The 24,120-nt window shown below is 39.7% G+C and overlaps 1 protein-coding gene across 31 annotated transcripts in view; it reads left to right on the top strand.

Annotated features, from left to right (window-relative positions):
- Positions 1-24,120, top strand: part of rimbp2b (RIMS binding protein 2b) — a 91,323-nt gene that overhangs the window by 33,351 nt on the left and 33,852 nt on the right. For 24 of the 31 annotated variants that reach the window (XR_013627207.1, XM_058071974.2, XM_058071967.2 and 21 more), the window contains 2 exons: positions 17,451-17,534; positions 22,435-22,524. The exons of 2 other annotated variants lie outside the window; for them this stretch is intronic. Coding sequence is in view for 28 of the 29 variants with exons in the window: in XM_058071974.2 (XP_057927957.2) it covers positions 17,451-17,534; positions 22,435-22,524 (174 nt within the window). In the remaining variant the exon portion in view is untranslated. The remainder of the gene's footprint in view (positions 1-17,450; positions 17,535-22,434; positions 22,525-24,120) is intronic. 5 more of the 31 variants (XM_058071979.2, XM_058071975.2, XM_058071976.2 and 2 more) reach the window with 1 other exon arrangement.

Below are 24,120 nucleotides of genomic sequence, written 5' to 3'. Positions count from 1 at the left end.
AATATTAAATTGGTCCAATACAGTCATGACTGATGCCACAATCATATTTTATGCTGGGAGAAATTGTGCTGACTGGGTGTTACATAACATTTTCATTACATATTTTTACAACGCCTCTGTGTCCTTGTGCTGCTGGGGTTTTTTTTTTCCAATCAGAATTGAACCTTAAAAACATATTTAAAGGCAGTGTGTGTAGTATTTTCTTGCTGCATTGCTGCCATAAGCCCACCACTTAAAGAATGCCTCTCCCTTTTTTTCCCCTCCATGTGCGATGATGACTCACACTCCAGCACAGCTTGCAGAAATCTCTTCTCATGCACAGAAGAGAAGGAGCAAGAGGGAGGAAGAGATGCATTATTTTATGTTGCTCCCAAATACATAATACCTGTTTATGTTTTCTACTCTACCTGCTCTGTCTGTGCCTCTTTGCTGGGTTATATAAATACTCATCAGTATTCCCAAAAAGCAAGGTTGTTTTTTTTTTTGCATTGCTAAACCCTTGAGCATGTTATTTTGCATTGGGTTGGGGCTGCGATTCTCTGGAGTGCATTTGCATACCAATTTGAGGTCATGGTGGGTTTTTTTTTTGGGTGTATCAGATGATTAGACATTTAAAACATGGCACCCTCTGATAATTTGATGCCATTTATAAGTTTTCTTCATGATTGTGTCACTGCTGGCTGGCATCCATTGAGGGGGCTAACGCCGTGTGACATTTGCAGTGATGCCGAAGTTCGGCCTGCAGTGCCGTAGGGCCGCTGCCCTCGGGCTTTCACTTCTCTGGAAATAGAAAAAGAGCAAAGAGCGCAAGCGTGATCAATGGCCATGTATGTGTAGAGGAACAACAACAAGCCTGTCTGCCGCCATCTCCCGTCATACGGCCCCACGGGCCAAGCATTACATAATAAATCTGCAAAGTTGCTCATGCAGATTCTTAATTGCTTTAATTCAGTTAATGTGTGTGTGACTGCAGCTGTGTGTACAAACACACACACACACACACGCACGTGACAGGTGGGATATGTCATTGTGTGATTTGATTCAGACAAGTGGATCTTATTCACCTCAGTTCTCTAGATTGCCTACAAAGGGATGGTTGATCTGTCTCTACGGTGCTAGTCTGGATTTGACTGGCACTCTGCTTTTTTTTTTTTTTTTCTTTTAAGAACACGCTATTTTTAGCACACTGTGTCAAAACATGGCTGCATCATTCTGTGCATGCATGTGCGCATTGAAATAGCTTTGCCTTCCCCACAAGGCCTGAGTGGGCTCTTCAGCTTCATGTGCTTAAGCCCTGTTTGCTTTACTTTGCTCTGAATATATGCAGAGCCATTACGCAATGCTGTACATCAGCTGAGGGGCCACCGGGGCCAGAATGTCAGCCAGTTTACCAATCACTCTTTCTCTCATCTCACCATCCTTCTTCACCATCTTATTCTGTTTAGCCTTGATCCATCTTTCATATCTTTTTAAAGCAGAAAGCACGGTGCCCCGATTTGTGTGCATAGCAAATAGCTGCAGTGGCGTTTTAGGCAGTCAGTAAATGTGTGCGTGTGTTGCTGTTGGCGTGCAGTGTGGTTCTCTCTGTTTGCTGGAGTGTGAAGGCAGGTCAGTGGAGGCCAGTGCAAGAAGAGACGATGATCTGCCCTTAGTTGTCAGTAGAGCAGCGGTGTGAGTAGAAGCTTGGATTGCACCAAGTTACCAAGTCTCTGTGGGATTTTCTATGCTTGGTCGGCTCTACATATCCAAGGATGTTATTATTCTTAGATGATACTGTTAAAGTGTGACAAGCCGATCATCAAAATAAGCTATGAGAAATTTACTTCACAGGCACTGAGGCGAATTTTAGTTTTTTTTTAACTACTGCCACCTCTGTATGTATGTTTATGCAATATAGGGAGTTGGTGTATGTTATGTAAGTGCAGGAAAAGGCAGCAGAGCTATTTTGCAATTAATAGTTTGACATCTTTTTTACTGACGTTAAGAGCCTTCACTTTATCATTATTATTCACTGTAACAAATGGAATACTTGGTGACTGGCATTATCGCATGATCCACCGTGACATTACACTTTCTGGGTTTTAAGAATTAAATATCACATGACCGAGAGGTGGTATTAGGAGTATAGTCAAACCTCAGGTTTGGTATTCCTCAGGCATTCATTCATTCATTTTCTACCGCTTTGTACCGGCGGGGTACACCCTGGACTGATGGCCAGCCAATCACAGGGCACATATAGACAAACAACCATTCACACTCACATTCCTTTTGTTTTGCAGTGGTTTTTGCAGTGTTTGTACTGGTATTTGTGTACATGAAGTACTGTATTGTTGTCCTTGAGGGTAGTTTGTGAAACCCCTAAATGGCAGAAATGTTCATTCATTCATTCATTTTCTACCGCTTATCCTCACAAGGGTTGCGGGGGGTGCTGGAGCCCATCCCAGGCAGGGTCAAAGGGCACATATAGACAAACAACCATTCACACTCACATTCATACCTATGGACAATTTGGAGTCCCCAATTAACCTAGCATGTTTTTGGAATGTGGGAGGAAACCGGAGTACCCGGAAAAATCCCGCGCATGCACAGGGAGAACATGCAAACTCCACACAGAGATGGCTGAGGGTGGAATTGAACTTGGGTCTCCTAGCTGTGAAGCCTGCCAACCAACCACTTGTTCGCCGTGCAGCCTGGCACAAAAAAGATAACATTTATTGACATCCCTGATTCTGACTGCTTTGAGGAAGTTTGGCATAGCCCATCAAAGACAAGGTACTGGGTTATTTCTGTACCATGAATTTTATGAACATGAATCATCTTGGATGTACATCCTCTTTTGCATGATATTAATGTCTTACAATTATTCCACTGAGCAGAATGGAACAAATTACTGATGAAAACCAAGGTTCCACTGTGCTCTAAGGCATTTGGTCACTTTCTGGGACTAATAAAGGCGTATCTTATAAGTCCCATATATATATATAGTACAAGCGAGTATCTTAATTTTCTATACCTCTTATTTTGTTCAGGATCATGGTGCGAAAAGGCACCCTGGAATAATCAAATGAATCTCAGTGTGTATATAAGAAGGTAACCACTGAATTATCACAAGTGATCATTAAATGACTGAAGAGTCAGCTCTTCCTAACACCATTTACAGCAATTCTGCAGCTACTTGCTATTTAAATGACTGCTTTTGTAGTGCTGAGTGCAGTTCAACATTAAGCCCAGTGTTCCCACTGAAAGAGTAATGAGTTTGCAAGCTTGTTTTTGTATGGAAGGTAGACTATTGCAATGGTTATTCAAGTATTGTATGTACTGTATAGTATATTGTATTTATAATAGCAGAGCTGTCACATTCATTTCTGCTGTTGAACAAGATAAGACATTAAACCCAAATGAAGGCCAGGGAAAGCCCAAACTATTATCTATTTCTCATTTACTGACCATTGTGTGATTGTAAATAAGTTTCCATACTGGACTCCAGAGTTGATTCAAAACATTTTTTATAAATTTGACCTTATTTTACAACCTTGACTTCATTTTTACCATCACGTAATCTTTTAATCTTAGGACAATGACCTCTCACACTAAATCATACAGGACCAACTTTTTGTGTAATCCTTGTTACAGACAGATAAGTCGGATCAAAAACAAAACCACCTTGGTGGGTGTCATTGATGCTTGTAGAAACTGATATTATAAACTGAGATACATCATGTAAAAGTCCCTTAACATTGTATTTGTCTGCAATGCAAATGGAGTAGTAGTTGAATGAGGTTGTACTCCATTTACTTTTGCTTAGGAAGCACCAATCCCTTATGGGAAAAAAATATATTGCAGTATATTGGCAAATACAATGCAATGTATTAGGAAATATATTTCCATATATGGGATCTTTTGTTTATATTTTCCAATATATTGCAATATATGCATAGATCATATATGTGTATATATTGATACATATAAAAAATATCTTGTGATCAAGACCAAAAAAGGACTATATTTTTACATATATAAAATTGCATATAATTTGGGATATATAAACTCATATATTATATATTTGGATTTAATATATTTCAATATATTGAAAGCGGCAATCATTTGTATATTCTGCAATATATTGCCATATATTACATGAATATACAATATATTGTATAATATATGTACAAAAATATATTATTCCGTGTATTTATAATATATAATGTATTGGAAAACATAATGGAAAAATAATATATTGTAATATAATGTGCCCTGCCCCGCTTTTACTCATGTTTTGACTGTGTATTAACCAATGAATGTTGTATTTTGTATTTCTATTCTGTTTACTTGCTTTATTCAACTTCATTCTTCTGTAAAGTGTTTTTGAGTATTTTGAAAAGTGCTATACAAATAAAATGCATTATTATTATTATAATACAATATATTTAAAGTAGTATATTGATAAATATATTTTCTTTTCGTAAGGGATGGCTGAATGTAGAGGACAGCAGCAGCATGTACCATTACTAGTCACTGCCTGGGATGAAAATAGCTTTTAAAATAAGGTTTGTCTTCTTGTGTGGTGTGTTTTATTTCTTCTTTATCTTTATTTGAGGCTTTATTGCTCTACTGAAAAATATACTAAACCCATAAAGTGCCCAGGGCACTTGTTAGTGTGCAGCCCCCCCTCCTCACGCTTCTCTTTAGTACATGTGGAAAAATGTTTTCCTAATCTGTGGTAGGACAAAGGATGTCTTCTTAATTGAAAGACTCTGAAGTTTTTCTTTCCAACACTGAAGAAGAAACTCTAGAAGCAAACTTTCCATTAAAAATCCCTTTCTTGTTTTCATTTGAAGCCTCGTGTGATGTTGTTGCACCTTCATTGACAGCTGGAGGACAGCTGCTGTTTACTTTTTCCATTGCCGGTCTCTCTGCTGTCAAGTGGAGGGCTGCTAGTTGATATGAGGGCTCTGACTCCACAATATCTATTTACACTTTGTGTTGGCAGGGAATTTTATTCAAAGGTGTTATGGGTGAAGGAAGACCTCCAAGGTGTTTTAAGGGCTGTTTTACCTGGTTGTTTTGGCTACTTAACCATCAACAAGGTTGTGTTTCTTCCACAGCTCAATATCAGTCTGTTTTTTCAAGTATTAGTCAGTTAGTTAGCATCTGTTTCTGCAATCAAACCCACCAATCCCTTCATGATAGTATAGTGTAGTGTATAAACAACACCCAGCTGTACTACAAAGACCACGGATAGCACATATCAATGGCCTCTGGTGTCTGCCTCGTGACCAGTTCTAAGTCAATAACCGTCACGTTTATTGGCTGCTTCTCTTGCCCACAACCGCTTTATTTTCTGGTGTGAGGTCAGCATCGGCAATTCACAAATGACCTCAAATGGGACATTGAGCTGGCCAGTCAATAGATAACAGGAATCAACTGAATTTTTCTCAGCATTGCAGAATTCCAAAGTGATTCCCTCTGGAATCCTTTAGTACAGGGGTCTCAAACTCAATTTACTTGGGGGCCACTGGAGCTCGGGTCTGGGTGAGACTGGGCCACATCAGGTTTTCCAAAAAAAAAAAACCCCAAAAAATGCATTTATTAAAAACAAAACAATTAAAAAAAACATCGCTTTGGTTCCAATTTTCTACAAGAAAAGCTCTGATAAAACATTCCACTGTTCTCAAATATCTTACTTTTGATTTTTCTACACAAAATAAGATGAAAAATAAATAAACAAATCAAGAATAAAGAAAATCAATCAATCAGTAATAAATAAATATAACAATAATAATAAAACAAATAATAAAATCTTAAGAAACCACATATAGTTGGTGGGTAGACAATTTTTTTTTCAGATTAAAATGAACAAAGCATTATTAGAGCCTTGTAGACATGACAAAACACGACTATAGTCACATTTATACTTTTTTTATCTACAACATATTGCGCAACTGCAGGGTCTTGAGACACATGCTAACTCGCAAACTAGAGAGCTAGCGACCTAAACAGTAGCCTTCAAGTTATTTCCTTTAAACTTAAATAGCCAAAAACGTACCACTTCCACACGGATAAGGAGGATAACTATTAACAGTTATTTAACCTTTAACATGAACATTAATCAAACGTAAAAATTTTTTCTGGGTACATGATACCATACAGCATCCATATCAAACTTTAAACTTTCATATCAAGGCAGGGGCCTCAAACTAGTGTCCTGCGGGCCACATTTGGCCCGCTGGCAGCGTGTTTGAGACCCCTGCTTTAGTAGAAAAAGGATGACAATAATGGAGAAACATTTAAATTAACCCCCACAGAGCATAGATATTTCAGCCCATCCATCTACTTTCGGTACTCCCGTATCCTGTTCGAGGTCACACGGAAGTTGTAGCTCCTCTGCTATGGAACCAACTCCCCTCGTCAATCACCCTCTTCCAGTTTAAAAGTCAAATCAAAACTCATCTCTGTTTTTTATTTTTGTATTTATTATGTATTTTTATATGTACTTTTTATTGTTATCTTTACATCTCAACCCAATCGGTCGAGACAGACGGCTGTCCCCCAGAGCCTGGGTTCTGTCCAAAGTTCCCAGAGATAGTTTTTTTTTTGTCTTGCCTCCGCCGCCAAGTTCTTGCTCATGTGGTGTTTCAGTTGGATCTCTGCTGTCACTTATAACCTTCGTGTGTAGAGTGCCATGAGATAACTGCCATTGTGATTTGACGCTATGTAAATAAAGTTGAATTGAATTATAGTTAAACAAGTGCCAAATGTAATAAACGTATGTGCCACTCTAGAAATGATACAAATGCAATTTATGCTTCAAAAATATACTTGAAAAACAGCTCTCATCATTAAAGTTACAGTTTTGCATGTGATTAATTGTAAAAAGCACAGAAATTGAATAACATTATAAACAGTACTATTCTTGAAACATATTTTTGCAAAGATATATGAGTTTGTAATGTCACCAGCATTGGTGGTTTACTTTGTTTTACACTTGTGTGATGTGATATTACAAGTTGAGAGTTTTTGTTTCAAGCATTTTATGTTGAAAGAGATTATCTTATTTTGATTGATTCAAACTAACAGTGTGTTGGTAAAACAACTCACACAATATGTTGTTCCTGGAGGGATTATTTCCATTTGTATTATTTCCTATGGGAAAAAAAATCATTTTTCCAAATGCCGGTTGACCAGTGTCCTTCATTTGACTGGATAGGTTCCACTGTATCTGCGAACACTTGTGGGATTTTGGCGCATGGTCTGTAAATTGGCAGCTATTTCCTGTTGTGAGTGTGCCAAAGTCCTGTGGGATGAAAGCTTTACTCTTTATCTCCTCCAGGGCACCACCTGGCTCCCCTTATGAGCCCTATAGGATCTATTTAATCACGTGTGAATGAAACTCTGTGTATTTGTATTTTTTCCCAAGCACAAGAGATAGTGGTGCTTTTTATGATTCACACAATCAAATGCATGTTTTGACGATGGACTGATGAACTGTTTATAGTGATACTGCAGCTCTGTACTTGTTTTTCTGTAGCATGAACATACAGCTGTCCTCCCCCAAGCTGACAGCATCTCTTGGCGTGTGTTGACAATCGAGCGAAAGGGAGCCTGGTGTCCACGCTCATGTTTAGAAATGCAAAGCTAAGGTGCGCTCACTATATTGGGTTCGCCATCTGGAGAGCACAATAATTGGTCACCAGCTGTTGAAGTACACCTAATCAATGGAAAGGTAATGGAGAACTGCCAACACCTGCATCCAGTTGCTCCCCCACCGCCCCTTGCAGGACGCAGAGACATACTGTGAGTCTGTGGTACTGGCACAACATCAAAGTGGGAGATGGGCCACCTTAGCTGATGACAGCACTCGAGAGTGTTCGCTGGGTGTGGGAAGATGGGAAATTAGCAGGCAGCAGTGTAGAATTAGTGCAAGGTCTCATCATCACGCTGCTCGCAAGGGAGAGAAAAACCTACTGTCTTCAGCCTACATGTCACATGTCTACACTGACATGCTTAAAGATGCTAATCCAGTTGCTGGACCATTTTCCCAAATTACATGTAGTTGTAATTATTATTATTTAACAGGAAACCACTTCCACACTAGTTTAGACCACTGTGCCTCCATACCTACCTTATCATTATTGATCTTAACATTTCATAAGTCAGCAATTTTACATCATCATAACAAATAGGACAGTTTGTAAAATTGTGTGTAATAATCAGCTTAAGTCGCCTAGTTTGCTATTAATTCATTCGATTGTATTCCGTCACATGTGGCTCAACCACTTGCTCAATAGTCTGACCTATGGAATGTGCTCATTTATTATTCATTTATCATGTGTCACTTTCCATTAACCTTTTCATAATGACTGCAAAATATAATTGAATCATTTGCAGAAAAAATTAACTGAAAATAGCTCTCCCTAAACTCTGTGTGATATTCTTCTGTTGTCTATGTTTCCATGTAGTTTGTTACATAAAAATCTATTATAAAGACTTATTGTTTTTCATTAGAATCACAATGGGTGTATTGTATCTCCAGTGTATTCATCTTCATCTAAGCCTGTAAAGAGATTTGTTTTCATGCTGCAAAAGTCAAGTCTAATTATTCATGTGTTCTAATCTATCAATCGATCATAATGCAATGGAACCTAGGTTAGCGTATTCATTCGTTCCAGAAGGTCCAAATTTACTTTCCACTCTAACCAAATCAGTTTTCTCCAAATAATACATTTCAAATTCATCTGTTATAGTAAGCAAAAACTTATGACACACAACACAATTCTTACAATTATAGTTATATATACGGATGCACAGCGAGCGAGTGGTTACCGCACAGGCCACATGGCTAGGAGACCCGAGTTAAATTCCACTCTTGGCCATCTCTGTGTGGAGTTTGCATGTTCACCCCGTGCATGCGTGGGTTTTCTCCGGGTACTCCGGTTTCCTCCCACATTCCAAAAACATGCTGGGTTAATTGGGGACTCCAAATTGTCCATAGGTATGAATGTGAGTGTGAATGGTTGTTTGTCTATATGTGCCCTGTGATTGGCTGGCGACCAGTCCAGGGTGTACCCCGCCTCTCGCCCAAAGACATCTGGGATAGGCTCCAGCCCCCCCACAAACTTCGTGAGGATAAGCGGTAGAAAATGAATGAATGAATTAACTGCACCAGACTGCGCTGCACCAGACTGCGCTGCGCCAGACTGCGCTGCGCCAGACTGGGCTGCGCCAGACTTGGCTGCGCCAGACTGCGCTGCGCCAGACTGCGCTGCGCCAGACTGCGCTGCTCACAAAATTTGGAAAATGTGCTGGCCACACCCCGTTTGCGTGGTGTAGTCTACGCGCCTGGTCTACGAAATTCGCCTTTATTGTCCTGAGAGTCAGTAGTCCCATTTAATACCCATAAAAAAATAACTTCCCACCAACGCACAGGCGTTCTGTCCTCAGAGCAGTTACTGTTAAGTCAGATGACTTTTATCCAGACATCAGTCGTCATAAAAGCTTGCAGAGGCAAGAGAGAGTTTTACAACAACTGGACTTTAGTGTTCTGTCTGGGGGGGGATGAAGATTACCCAGTGAACTTAATGACCATCTGCAGAAGCTTGGCTGGAGAATCCAGCTGAGGGTGAGTAATCTTGTCTGTGTGTGGGCAGCCGTGCAACACTGGTCCCTTAGCATTTGCTTGGCTGCACAAGTAATCATCAACGTTTCTCAGAGGACCTTCTGTCAGCAAATTGGTTATATGCATCCTCAAAAATAAACAGATTAATAAAGCTGTTTATTTTCCCATCTTACACAAGTGTGATTGCCATCTCCAAATGAAGAGACATTGATCTCCATTGATCCTTACTAGGATCTTCTCTTCAATGTATATTTTGAAATTGTTACTCATTGATGAAATGGAAATTCCATGGTTATGCCACTTCTTTTTCACACACTTTGAACCTTGCTGCTTAAACCTTGCCTGTGGCTAAAAGACCTACAGTAGCCATGGCGCAATAGATTACAGAAGCATAAATTATGCGGCGATCATATTTTGATCTGACAACAGCTTCTGCTTGGACCGCGGCAGCTGTTGAACTCAGAGAATAAAAAACAAGTGTCATGTCTCTGACGAGTGACAATACGAACACCAACTCTAGGTAGCATTGCAAGGTTTAAAGTCTTTCTTTCAGTGTAAATACCCCATGTTACAACATTGACACAGCTTACAGACACTATATACAGTGGTTTCCTGATTTGTCATACTGAAATCTTTCAGATCTTCAAATTTCAAATTTAAATATCACTCAGTGACAAAACAACTGAACACAAAATGCATTTTTTTTTAAATAAAAAGTTGTATTATTAAGGGAGAAAAAACCCAAACCAACATGGCCTTGTGTGGAAAAAGGGATTTCCCCCTAAACCTAATGACTGGTTGGACCACCCTTAGCAGTAACAACTGCAATCAAGCATTTACAATAACTTGCAATGCATCTCTTACAGCGATACTGGTCCTTTTTTTCCAGTTTCTTTTCCTCCCTTTGCAGTGTTGCCAGTTGTAGAGGCTTTTGATGATCGCAAAGTTCCTCCGACTTGATCGCTATGTCCTTATATCCTTTTTTCGAGCGTCTTTTGCCTCCTCTGCATGCATTCTTCAGTCATAAGACATCAGTAGGCAAGTCATGTGTTGGGTGTCCCTAAAAGGTCAGACCCCGCTGATAGTGGCAGTGGGTAGAGAGAAAGACAAGGGAATAAAATACAAGGATATATAGACAAGGATACTCATCTTCCTGCTGCTGGAGGATATTTAATATGCTTGAGTCTTGCACCCATGACAGAATGCTGCATTGCTGGACAGTAAATCCTACCTCAAACCCATTTGTCATTTAGTCTCTTTACATTTATGTGTATCTCACCGCCTTTATGCATCCTGTATCATCATGAATCTGTTTGCTGTCTTTACACTGTTATTTTGTTCTTCTCGTAGGGATGCGGGCGCATGTGTTAACATCTGAATTTGTTGACCTCTGGAAGTTAGGTTTACATCCACCAACATGCAGTTAGAGATGTGCATTTATTTACGTATAGCCTCCAGTCCACAGTCTCTGATACAATGTAGGTGGGTCTAGGTAAAGGGCTGGATGGGTTGGAATTATTCCAAAGATTCTCCAGTTATATGTTAATATAGAAAATTCCATGAAACATGTCTGGCTATATTTCTGCAGTGTTTCCAACAGGAGTGGAATCTATTTGTGGTGGTGGGTTGCATGGAAAGGGGGTTGGGGTGAAGCATTCATTCATTCATTCATTTTCTACCGCTTTTCCTCACGAGGGTCGGGGGGGTGCTGGAGCCTATCCCAGCTGTCTTCGGGTGAGAGGTGGGGTACACCCTGGACTGGTGGCCAGCCAATCACAGGGCACATATAGACAAACAACCATTCACACTCACATTCATACCTATGGACAATTAACCTAGCATGTTTTTGGAATGTGGGAGGAAACCGGAGTACCCGGAGAAAACCCACACATGCACGGGGAGAACATGCAAACTCCACACAGAGATGGACGAGGGTGGAATTGAACCCTGGTCTGGGGTGAAGCATGAATGTCAAATTTGATTAAAAACATGAAAAGCAAAACAAAATGTTTAAAAGTATAAATTAACTTTCTTCTGTTGTTTCCTTTCTGCATTTTTTATGCAAGGAAAAGGAAAAGGAAAGCAATACATATTTTTATGTCAGGGTCGGGGTCTCACAGTGACCAAGTGTCTAGCATGTTGGCCACACAGTCAGGAGATCGGGAAGATCTGGGTTCGATTCTCCGATTGGACACATCTGTGTCATCATTGCATGTCCTCCCCGTGCGTGCGAGAGTTTTCTCCGGGTATTCCGGTTTCCTCCCACATCCCAAAAACATGCAAGTCGCCTGAAGTCAGCTGGGCTAGGCTCCCATACCTCCCACACCTCCCATACCTCCGTGACCCTAGTGAGGATAAGCAGCATAGAAAATGGTAAGATGGATGGATGTCAGAGTCGCTCAGTGATTTTATTAGATTTGTTGCTATTTGCTTTATTGAAGAGTATCTACAAAGGTCTGGTTACTTGCTAAATATAGCAACAAAGTTGCTAAATTGGCAACACTGATCCCTTCTGCTCCTTCTTATTATCTGGCAGACCAGGTATGTTATGTGTTTTTTGAGTGAGGGCGAACAGGTAGTGCCAAATCTATTTGTGGCATTGCAATTTTTTTTTCAAACACTGCTCTAAAATGTCATTAGATTATATATTTTTATATAAAGCTTTCTCTGGAGTCAGGGGCACTGAATGTGAACCCTTTGCAGGTGATGACAGAGGCCGGCTTTCTTTGTAAATGTTTTTGTTCATTATCCATGTTACTATGTCCACACACACACACATATAAACACTGAAGCATTAGTGGAGTGCAGGCATCTGTGCCTGCACACCCACATCTAAGCTGCAGGGGTTATGTAACTTACATTTCAAATGATTTGAGACCACAAGTGACTGTTGACTTGACTACTGTGTCTGGCCCAGCAGTGTTTGCTGTGTAGTCAGCAGTTAAACGTGACTGAAGACCGAGCAGAGCTGGGTGTTGGTGAGTAACAGAGGGGAATCCTCTATTGAAGACCCTGTCGACAGACTGCCAACTCAGCACTCTGATACTCTCCTTAATGGTCTCATACATGACATCTCAGCTGAGTTGAAACAGCACACACATCGCGTGTCTGCCAGGATTAGCCTACAGTATCATCATTAGATTAGAAGTTAAGACTTTAAAACCCAACCAGCAGCAAGTGGATCAATATCGGCATTTGAGATCTGTATTATACAGTGTCTGCCATTTTCACAAAAAGACCATGAGTATAGGAATGGGTACCAATTGCAGTACTTTTGTAGGCACTTTACAGATTCATGTGAAATCGCCCACTAATTTATGTACATTGTGCAAGTGTACCAGCATGCAAGTCGACAAGATCCATCTCTTATAATAAAACAGAATTGATATTATTCACAATGCAATTTGCAATTCAATTCAATATGACAATAAAGATAATAATCAATTGTTGTGTACATAACCTGAGTACCAATACAGTACTTATGTACTGAGATTTTCCAGGACAGCCTGTTTTTGGGATAGGAAAACCGTCCTGAGTTAATTAGTTATTGTTGTAATTGTTGTAACTATCCAAATTTAACTTTGATAAAATGTTGCCGTCCATTGAAATTAAAATATAGCTTCAGCAGCAGCAGAAACTAACTTGCATTTGTGTTGTTGTCTTGCAAACATTTAGGGTAGCTCTCCATGGTGCTGAACACTGACTGCGATAAGTGAATAAGTGGGAGGTTGGTAAGGTCAGTGGAGACAATAAAATGGTTCTTTGCAACTCTGGATTAGACATTACAGAGAGCTGTAGAACACAAAGGTTCTTCCTCATCAATGTTTTTTTTTAAATTTTATGTCAATTGTCTACCACTAGCAGCGTGCATCAGTGACTATAGGTGTAAATGTAAAAGTGTAAATAATTGTTTGTCCACTGTACTGTATGTGTGCCTCGTGATTGACTGTTGACCAGTGTAGGCTGCACTCCACCTCTGAATAAAAGTCAGTTGCAACTTATGGGATACGTGGTAGAATATGTAAATAGTTTACCCCAGTAACCCGTTATGTAGGACCCATATGCTAGCAGTCCCACAGTTCACTATTTACATTCCGATAATCATTATTATTATTTTGTCCTGGGCCATTTGGGAAGATATATGTTTAGATTTATTTTTCTTGCTAATTTCAGGACTCAGCAGGCAAGTCAGAAATGCTAAACTGTGCCTCTGTGTGTAAGAGACTACAGCATGTCCTTTGTGCACCTTATTTGCATTAGCGCCAGCTTGATCCAGCTTAAGGAGGTGGTCTTCCTCATCCATCTTCATCTGCTGTGCATCTAACGCCTCCTCACTTATGCGGTAGCTCATTACTCACAATGGCAGCCATTTGAATCTTTCATCAGAGGGAATTTTAATTGCACATTGGCAAATGTGTTCCAAACAAATGTGTTTCCAAAAGGCTGAGAGCTGTGTGTTTGTGGACACATTTGTGAGTAAAAGATTCATTGTGCACGTTTGTATGATGCTGCTGCCGTCTGGTTGTGGAAAATGTTCATTTTAGAAGCCAGCCCACATGGGAGATGACAAGCTGTCTGTGGAGGCCCTGTGTAATTCTCTGTCATTTAGATTCAATATAATTGTGCCTTGTAGTGTACACATGGGTACGTTTTGATTAGATTGTGTTGCTTTAGCTGTTTAAAACCCTATTGAGTTGTTGGAACATCTGTCAGCATAACAATCTTGTTTCGTATTTATTTAAGTGTAATACAGGGTAACAGAGGTGATTCATATTCTCTCATCTCCAAAAATCTTTAAAAGGTCCATTAACACAAATTGTGTTTTTGCCCTATAATGCATTCCTTCATTCACTTTCTACTTTCCCAGCTGATTGGGACAAGAGGTGGTGTTCATCCTGGACTGTCCTCCAGTCACTCACTGAGCATATACTGGACCTCACAGGCTCAAACTTTACAAACGAGCTCTGTTTCTACGGCGCATTATAAGTCGATTTTTAGTGTAAGTTGGAAGTTATAGCTAAATTATACAGTAAAGTCTCGTTATATCGATATTGGTTATATCGAAGTACTACTTATTACGATACTATTTTCATTTCCCTGCAAATTTCTAGTCTTTTATGATATAATTAGTTCCGTTAGTACGATACCCGTGTATTATGATAATCCGGTTACTACAATGCCCTTTTCATCTCCCGCCAGCCAATTTGGTCTGCTTATATTGATACAAAAGCAGCTTAAATCAATCTTTGCTTAAGGATTTCAATACCAAAAAAGAACACGGCGAACGGCTGCTTCCAGTCAACTTTATTTTTCACACTTCCACCACAGAACACAGCACACACACCGATTCCCGCACTTCCTGGTTCACAGGTCATGCTCAACACAATTAAATACATGTATTTGTACGCTTGTGTCTTCGTTGGAATAGGTGTGTATGCTATGTCAGTTGGTTCTTCTGTTGTACATGTATTTGTACAAGCGTACAAATACATGTATTTAATTGTGTTGTATTCAGATATCTTTATCAGATATATATCAGATATCGCTTGCAATAATCACTGTTTTTCATATGTACATGCTGCAGTTGGTTCTTCTGTTGCAGGCATGTGTTTGGCCAGCTATGTGGGGCGGGTTGAGCATGACCTGTGAACCAGGAAGTGCGGGAATCGGTGCTCTGGTGGTGGAAGTGTGAAAAAAAAAAAAAGACCGACCTACATTGATCAGAGACTGTATCAGAGACTGGAGGCTGTACATAAAAGAAATATCATAAGTTCATATCAGCAGTGGGAGGAGGTACTGTTTGTACTGTTCAAGGCATCGCATCAGCAGAGATGCCAGCTTATCACCTTGTTTGCGTCATGATGATTATGAAGAGAATTATCTTTGGACACACGGGCGCCAATCAGTCTGGTAAAACAAGCAGAACGAAGGGATGGATGAGAAGCAAACTCTTTCAAATATATGATAACTTCCATGAATATTAACAGTGTCCTTTCCATGGTGCATCATAAACTGACATTTACACTCACATTCACACCTGTTGTCACAAACGGGAGTTATCATTTTATATGTGTGCATTAGGGATGTCCGATATTGGCTGATAATAGCATAAAAAGGAGATATCAGATCATATCGGTACTATTTTTTTTCTTCCTATTAGTGATATCGCTGCCTGAGTGAGACCTCATCAAAGTGCACCATGCTCCACAGAGGAACAAGCCTCGGTATTATTTGCCTTTGCCTTTGGTTTGCAAATTTTCCATTTGAAATGATTGTGTTACATTTTGCTCATTGTGTGTAATGTGGCTCTTAAGTAGTAGCCGTGACAAATGAGAAACGGGTACCCTTGCACACAATTTCCAGAGACTGCAAAGCAGCTGCAAAAACAGGAAGTTGTAAAATGTACCAGAAGAAGTGCAATGTGTTCATTAAACAATAGTAGTGTGAGGGTAGAGCTGTTGTCTCTATCAGTATTGGTTATTATCACATACTACAGTATTAATTGGCCCTGTACCCTAGAAACCGCCCATGAATGATACGGGAAAAGGCTGAAATGATACAGTGTCAAAGCCGGGGGCAGTGATACTGATAAAATATAGAGTTTAACCATGTCCAGTATCAGCCCCCGTAGCTGTCCACTCAGAGCGCGCTGCTCTGGTATCGTGCCCGTGAAACAACCAATCAGAGAACAGCGCAAAAGCGTGAACACACACTATAAATATTCCTAGTGCTTCTCCAGTCACCAAAAAACCCAAACTTGATTAAAGGAACTTTAATTGTCAGACATTGATAAGATAAGACTGTTGATAAAATATTATTGTTGAAATATTTTTGCATTTATTGTGTTTACACTGTTTAGATATAATACATGTAATCAACTCTACCTTCGGTCTCGGGCTGATACTGACACTTGGGGGCATGATACCTGGCCTGATACCAGACAAACCATGTGATAACCTATAAATATCAGTATTGGTAACACACTGCTGACAATATCTAATCTGATATCAGTATGAAAGCCAATATTGACCATTTTTAGTGCGTCTGGATGCACATACACATTGGCCCTTATGACAGATGATTGCTGGAAGAATCAACCGTGTATGCAGCACGTTTCCCGAAATGAAATTCCACGAGATTAGAGAACAGTAAACGGTTAAACTTCATATGTGCTGCTCGCCTTGATCTCTGCCCTCATTGCTTCCTGCCGTTCCGAGGGCAAAATAGATTGTGTTTTCCATTAAAAGTGGTATGATATGCATTATGGATCTTATTTCTGTGTCACTTAGGGACCATGGCACCATGCTAGTGTGTGTAAGTGTTGCATGTGTGTGTGTCGTGGAGCAGGAATGAACATTTGTGATTAAAACATCCTGCCACCTGAGAGAGAAAAAGCATAAGGTGCTGTCAAAGATAAGTCATAAGTCATTCATATCAAAGTGAGGCAGACTTTGTTTTGCAAAGAGTTGAATATCATTTCACAGAAATTCATGATAAAGCTTGATGGAATGGAATCCAAAGGAGTCAGTTGGGAATTTTAGGTTACACTTTCTGTGGCTTAATGTCTTGTGACAGGATCACACATCAGGCCAACATACTGTACACATGATGGAAAGTCTTTTTATAAAATTTTGAATGTTATCAGTGTGAAAGAAAGCGTTTAGTTGCCAAACCCAATAGTAGGCTGCAAAGAAGGTTTTTCTTTCAGGATTTTGCTCTAGGGATCCTTTTATTAACAAATTTTCTGGCAATACTGCATTACCAAATTCTCTCCGGAACCTTCTGTTCTTGACTGATCAGAAGCCATGTGATGTTTTCTTTTCTCTCCTTCTAGGAGACCGAGATCAGTGCCAAGAGAAGGGAGTGTGAATCACTTGAGGCGGAGGTGAAGAAAAAAAATCAAACATGTCAGACTTTGGTAAGTGTTTGAAGAACACACCTTGGCTTCTGAGTGAAAAAAACGCAGGCAAAAATTGATTCTGGGTCTTAAATTTCCACTTTGATAAAATGAGTTTCCATCTCCTGTAATGATAGCTTGATTCTCAGGAGGTGATGACAGAAATTGACAAATGTTAGCAATTAACTGAAGAGTATGTGATGTTGTGACTCATACACGCTGTATGCACGTGCTTCGCTCAGACTTACGTACGTATATGGAAATATATGGTCACTGTTTTTTATTGGTAAAAACACAAACAAACAATATGAAATAGACACAATCAATCAATCCAATCCAGAATGAAAGGGAGCAGAAAGAAGACAAATTGTATATGCCCTGGCACACTTGTATGCAAGGGTACCACAGTATCAATGACAATAAAAAAAAAATACATCCAGTCCTCAATTCTTTAGTTTCTCCATCTGAGTTCATCAAAAAAATGTACTCCAGTGACAATTGAACAATTGAACTCAGCAAGTCTTGTAGAGAGAGCCATCTGCCACAGCTTTGAAGTTAACCTTGCAATTCAAAATAAAAATTTCCTTCTCCATTTCGGCTGAATATTTGAGCTACGAGACTCAAACAGAACGTGAGCATGTTAATTGCACTCCAAAAAATAGTGCCTTTAAAGGGAATCTCTGTTATCGTTATTTACATGTTAACTTTAACAGCCCTAAAAAAATACAATATATTAAAAAATACACTATCTCTAGTGGAAAGACCATAATTTTCCCTGTTTTTCCTTGTTTTCCATTATTTTCCAGATATGTTGGGTTAATTGGTGACTCCAAATTTTTGTCTATATGTGCCCTGTGATTGGCTGGCAACCAGTCCAGGGTGTACCCCGCTGGGATAGGCTCCAGCATACCCGTGACCCTCATGGGTATAAGTGGAAAATAAAATGGATGGATGTTTCTTTATTGTACCAGATATTGTGAGTATCTTCTCATTAGTTAAACAGCAATATTGAAGGACACATCCTGTGGTCGTAGAAAAGATGTGAATCTGTTTCAGACGGGTGAAATTATGAATTAAAAATGAACGCAACTGAAATAAATGTTGTGACATTGCAAAAGCTTGGGGAATCCATGCCAGCGTAGTGTAAATGTGTGCCATAATCAAAGCTAAAGTCAAATGTATGATCTATATGAAAAAATGCAACAATGTTGCCAAGAACAAGAAATTTGGAAATTAAAGCTTCTTATTAACTACTGTCTAGGATTAATAGTGAGAACTTGCAGTCATGTTCCTTCTATTGACCAATGTCACCATGTACATATGTCACTGTGAAGGCGTAATGCTCTCTTGGAACTATCGACATGGCTTTTCTGCACTGCACTGTGTATGTTTACAGGGTAGAGTCCTGACTATATTGTGAGGTTGTTACACTTCATGTCCCCCACTTAAGGGAACTCCGATATTGCATCAAATGTTGTGGTGGTGTATAAAATGTTCAAACAAAAAGACACCATTTCGACACAGTTCGTGTTTATATTCGTTGGCTAACAGTCATGGATTTAAACAGTCATAGATACATATTTAACTGCATATTTGGATATTGATTTTGTACAGGTGTATCTCTAGAGTGTCTGCTGAGTGGTATAACATCCTTCAATTTCACCTGCAATGGGAATTTTCTGTTTTCATTCTATTCGCTTTTCCCTCTTGAATGCTGTGCAGTTTTTATTGCGAGAGATACTACTGTGATTAGGGTTTCCAACCACAACATAAACTTAATATGATCTTAGGGGTTCCACCTCTGCTGTTATGGAGGTCCCACTAGGTAGATTAAAAACTCAGTTGTTTTTATTCTAAGACAGAATGTGACGAACTGCTGCATGAATGTGCCAGTACTAAACATTAAATCAAAATGTTGAATTGTTTACACATGTCCAGGTCCACATTCAGTGATTTGGATGTTAGATGTTGTAAAAAGCCTTTACATGAATGTAAGTTCTGTTTAATTTTGTGCAAGCAGAAGTAGGCACAGAGTAGCGTGGCTGACCTGGAGGGAGGATGGTATAATGAATAGAAAAGGAGCTGGGGATGTTCAGCAGTCATTTAGATAACGCCTTATGAATTCATCTCCTCATGTTCTCAAGCCCTCTTCTTTAGATGAGCTTTTTGTATGTGGTTCTCTGCCATAAATAAACACTCCATTAGGAGTATTTTCCTTACAGCGCTCCTCAAATTCCCAGCCCTGAGCTGCACTTCCCCTCCCACCCATTGTCAGCCCACTGAGGCCAGGCATCGCTCCCCAAAGGACAAACTGTCCCCAGATGGCATGTAGAAATGGCAGGTTGTTTTCCACAGCACTTATCTCCTCCTACACAGAGCCTTGAGTAGTTTCACACTAATACAAACCAAACCAGTGAACACGACTGAAAGCATGTCAAGGTGACAGTAAAATACCTTCATCTTTAGTCCAAGGTGAAGTGTGGCTTATCTTCCTCTCCTTTTGTCTCCCTCTCTATCCTTTTTTGTACAATGTTGTAAATTGTGTATGAAGCTGTGACACTGACCTGAAGAGTTACCTGTTATCTCAATACCTGTAGGACACTGGCATACACTGGAAATAGAATTTTCTGATGACATCAAAATGGATAATTTGATACTTAATGGCTTTAATTTGTGGTGTTTTCTTTGTGCATTTGTTTTATGGTGATTGTGTGTTTTTAGTTTTAGATGACGATGCTGTGTCGGTGGTCGGTGGTGTGGCAACTTTTAGGGAGGCACCTTTTTTTTTCAAGCCCACACCGAAAAGACAGGAAGCAGAACTGGAGGTAGCAAAGATGAGAATGCTGAGGTTCTCATTGGGAGTGACCAGGATGGATAGGATCAGTGATGAGTACATCAGAGGGACATTACATGTTAGAGGCCTTGAAGATAAAGTCAGAGAGGCCAGACTGAGATATATTGTACTTTTTAAGACATTCTAAAACTAAGTAAACAAATAGCATTAGTATGAATAAATGACTAATTTCATTTCCAAGTACTGATGCCATGTCTGTTCATATAGGTTCAGTTACTGCTTGTACACATCATCTGTGTGACAGTAAACACAACCAATGCCATCTGGCACCTCCACCCTCCGGAGAATTAAGTGTGCATCTCCAGACCATCAGCTGAGCTGTTACTATGGCAACCAGCATCAGCTTTGCTCGTGTGACTTTAATATGTACGGTATCAGTGCTAATCAAAGATCAATACGGAGGCAGACGGCTGAGAAGAGTCAAGTCGAGGGATTGTTTCTGTCTTGTCACATTGAGCTTGCTCGCTGGCGTTAGTGGCCTGTTGGCTTCTTCCTCTTCGCTTCCATGGCAAGCTGTTTGCAAACACAACGCCTACTGTTAAAAGTGTGATTGACAGTGCTTGTATATCAGCCTCACGCCATGCATTACAGGATAGCAACACGTGCATTATTGTCTTAAATGGCTTCTGTCTCAAGACTGGCTGTTCTGCATATTTTGTAACATTTGGTTTTGCATTATTGATTGTTCATTTACATCGTATTGTACAAATAGGACCTGAAGCGTTTCTCACACATTCTCATACAATTTGGATCACCACAAATAGATTTGCAGCTACCTTTTTTAAATAAAAGATTTAGATTTGGTGCTACCAGCTGCCTTGCTCATAAACACATAATAATGGGACTGTCTTTGCAGCTTTTTGTTGAAACAGTAGAGTTACATCGTAACATCACTTGGTCTGCCAGAGAATAAGAAGATGTTGCAGGATGGATCAGTGTTGCAAGCTTAATGACTGTCGCAATATTTAATAAGTATTGGGAACCCTGTAGATTGTGTCTTTCAAAAACGAGCAACTTTTTCTCAACTTATTGAAGACTGTTGGAGATTCTAACATGAAAAACTGTATCGCTCTTCTCAACGAGCAACGGGTTCCGCCGTGGGCTCACACATCAATCGCAGCCAGTTATGCAAATTCGATGATCACTCTACAAGTTCAGTGTGAAGACTAATTCAGGTCATATGAATAAAGACAAAAAGTACATTTCTAATAAATAGATTGTGTACATGTATTGACAGAGGTTGCTAAAAGTGCATACAGTGAAGAGGGAGAGGGTGGAATGTTTGCTTTATTGGTCTGTCAAATGGCACCGCTGATTCATCCGTCAGTCTGGTGGACATTAAGCACACATCTGTGGTCCACCAGGCTGAGTCAGGCCATGTCTAGACATAACCCACATGTGCCTCTGCAACTAGGAGCCAACTATATCAATCGTCTCCAATCCCACCTTGATTATTCATACAATGTCATTATTTTGACCATAAAATTCAATACATGGCACAAATATGTTGGTTGAGCGGTTCAATGCAGTGTTTTCTGCATGGTTAGAAGTTTGCATTGAAGGGTAAAGAATCAGCTCGATGACAGCTTCCATACATAGTAATGCTTGTCCTTCCGAGTATGCTCCTGGAGCGATAGCTAGCAGGGGGTGTTAAAGTGTTAAATTAAATTAAGGAAATGCAGATCTCTGATGCAAGTGTGAGTAACTACATACATAATATTATCCTAGGGCATGCCAGCTTGTCCTTGACAGTTGATGCTAAGCATAAACATGCTCACATATGATTATTATTTGTGCTTAATATGCTCTTTGAAACATCCATCCATCCATCATTCTCTAGCGGGGGTATACTGGAGCCTATCCCAGCTGATTTTGGGCGAGAGGCTGATCATTTTGGTCGCTGCACAATGACATACACAACATGCACATAATAGAGTGCAGTACAAAACACTGAGCAGTCTACCAAGAGAGTAATACGGGCTATATCTCTAATTATATCCTGGGTCTGAAATCAGTGCGCCGCCCTTTAGTCTAAACATCATTGTTGTCATGCCTCTTTATGCCTAGGAGAATGAGCTTCAAGATTTTCTCCAAGAGAACACACACTTAAGCCTCCAGTTTTTCAACAGCAGCCACAAATCATCTGAATATGAGAGGGTAAGAGACGACAACCAAGACGTACACTTGCTGTCATACCAGATATTAAATGAATCAGTGCTGAATTTGTATACATAGAGGAGGCTATCTCGTATAGCTCCTTGGATAACCCCACAAACAGAAGCAAAGCGGGATATTTGTCTAACTTAAATAATTCCAATTTAAAATTAGCATAAAGCATTAAAGGGGACATATTATGCAAAGTTTTCCACCCTTTGTATTGAGAATCTGCACCTAATACAGCTGTATTTCTTTGGATTTTTGTTTTGATTTATTCCACCCACAGCCCGCCTCCAGGCACGCCCACTACGCTGTGGTTGGTCACACTCCCTGTATTGACCACATGACATGTTTTTTGCGGGACTACCAGCGTTTAAAACCTTGGTTAGACCCACTGATGGGAACTATTAGCAACTCCAGACTCAGTGAGCTTGTAATTTGCACTCCGCTCCCTGTATGCACACTGTATAATGCTACACAGACAACCACTTATGTTGCATTACTTACACAAAATAAACACAGTTAGGACCAAACTGATACACTTTTGACTTCATACAATGAGAGTACAAAAACGTATCTTTTTTCATGTTTATTATTATTAAATTGACCAAAGAGTGCTCCGGCGTCTGTGACGTCTGTGGCACCAGGAAAAAAAAGTTAGAACCTGAACGTGATCATGTTTAACATCAGGTGGTGTGTGTGTGTGTGTGTGTGTGAAAGTTATGTAAATGTTTTTTGTACTTCATACTTAGCAGATATTAGCCCTTGATTCTGTATCCATGGTCTGCTTTCTCTTAGCTGTGAATAAAGCAGGGCAGCATAGCAACCTCGAACCGTTGTTGCTGTAGGAATCATTTAGAGTTCATGAGTACACATGGATTTATGTGACACTCCTTGGTCATAACTTGAGTTTAATAAGTACATCTATGATTCAATCTCACAATAGTTTCATGTTTGTCAGACAGTTGTGTGTTCAGGCTCACCTGCTGGCTTATATTTGCTTGACATTGCCAACTCCTTGGACCAATTAGTCATTCATGGCTGCTAGTCATTGCACCTTGTTGCCCTTTGAGGTTCTTGAGAGGAGATAGTAGGGATGTAAATCTCATTCAATTCGAATACACAGATACACAGGTTACGATACAGTTTAAAAACAATATTTAAAAAAAAACCCGGAGCAATCAATTCGATTCGATTCCGTGTACAAACGATACAATTCGATACGGTTTGATTCAATTAAATTCTTCAGTTAATGTTGATGTAGACATTATTCTTACACTATAAAATAAAGATGCCAATTTTATATATATATATATATATATATATATATATATATATATATATATATATATATATATAGTGTCAGTTTTGCCTACAGTCAAGCATGGTGGTGTAGAACCCCTCCGTCTGGAAAACGGACTGCATGGCAGTCATTTTTAGAGTATAGCGTGCCTATATTTTTAAGTTGTACACTGGCTACTTGTAAGTGAATTGTCCCTTGATCATGAAATAGTCGTGGAAATGTGAGGAGTGTACTTTTGTGAGATACTATATAAACAAAGATTGTACAAACATGTACACTGGGCCATCCGTCCA

The sequence above is a fragment of the Doryrhamphus excisus genome, linkage group LG3, assembly GCF_037039965.1.
Source record: "Doryrhamphus excisus strain RoL-2023G ecotype Guam linkage group LG3, RoL_Dexc_Guam_v1.1, whole genome shotgun sequence".
Classification (NCBI taxonomy): Eukaryota; Metazoa; Chordata; class Actinopteri; order Syngnathiformes; family Syngnathidae; genus Doryrhamphus; species Doryrhamphus excisus.
This window is presented reverse-complemented; position numbering and strand designations above follow the sequence as displayed.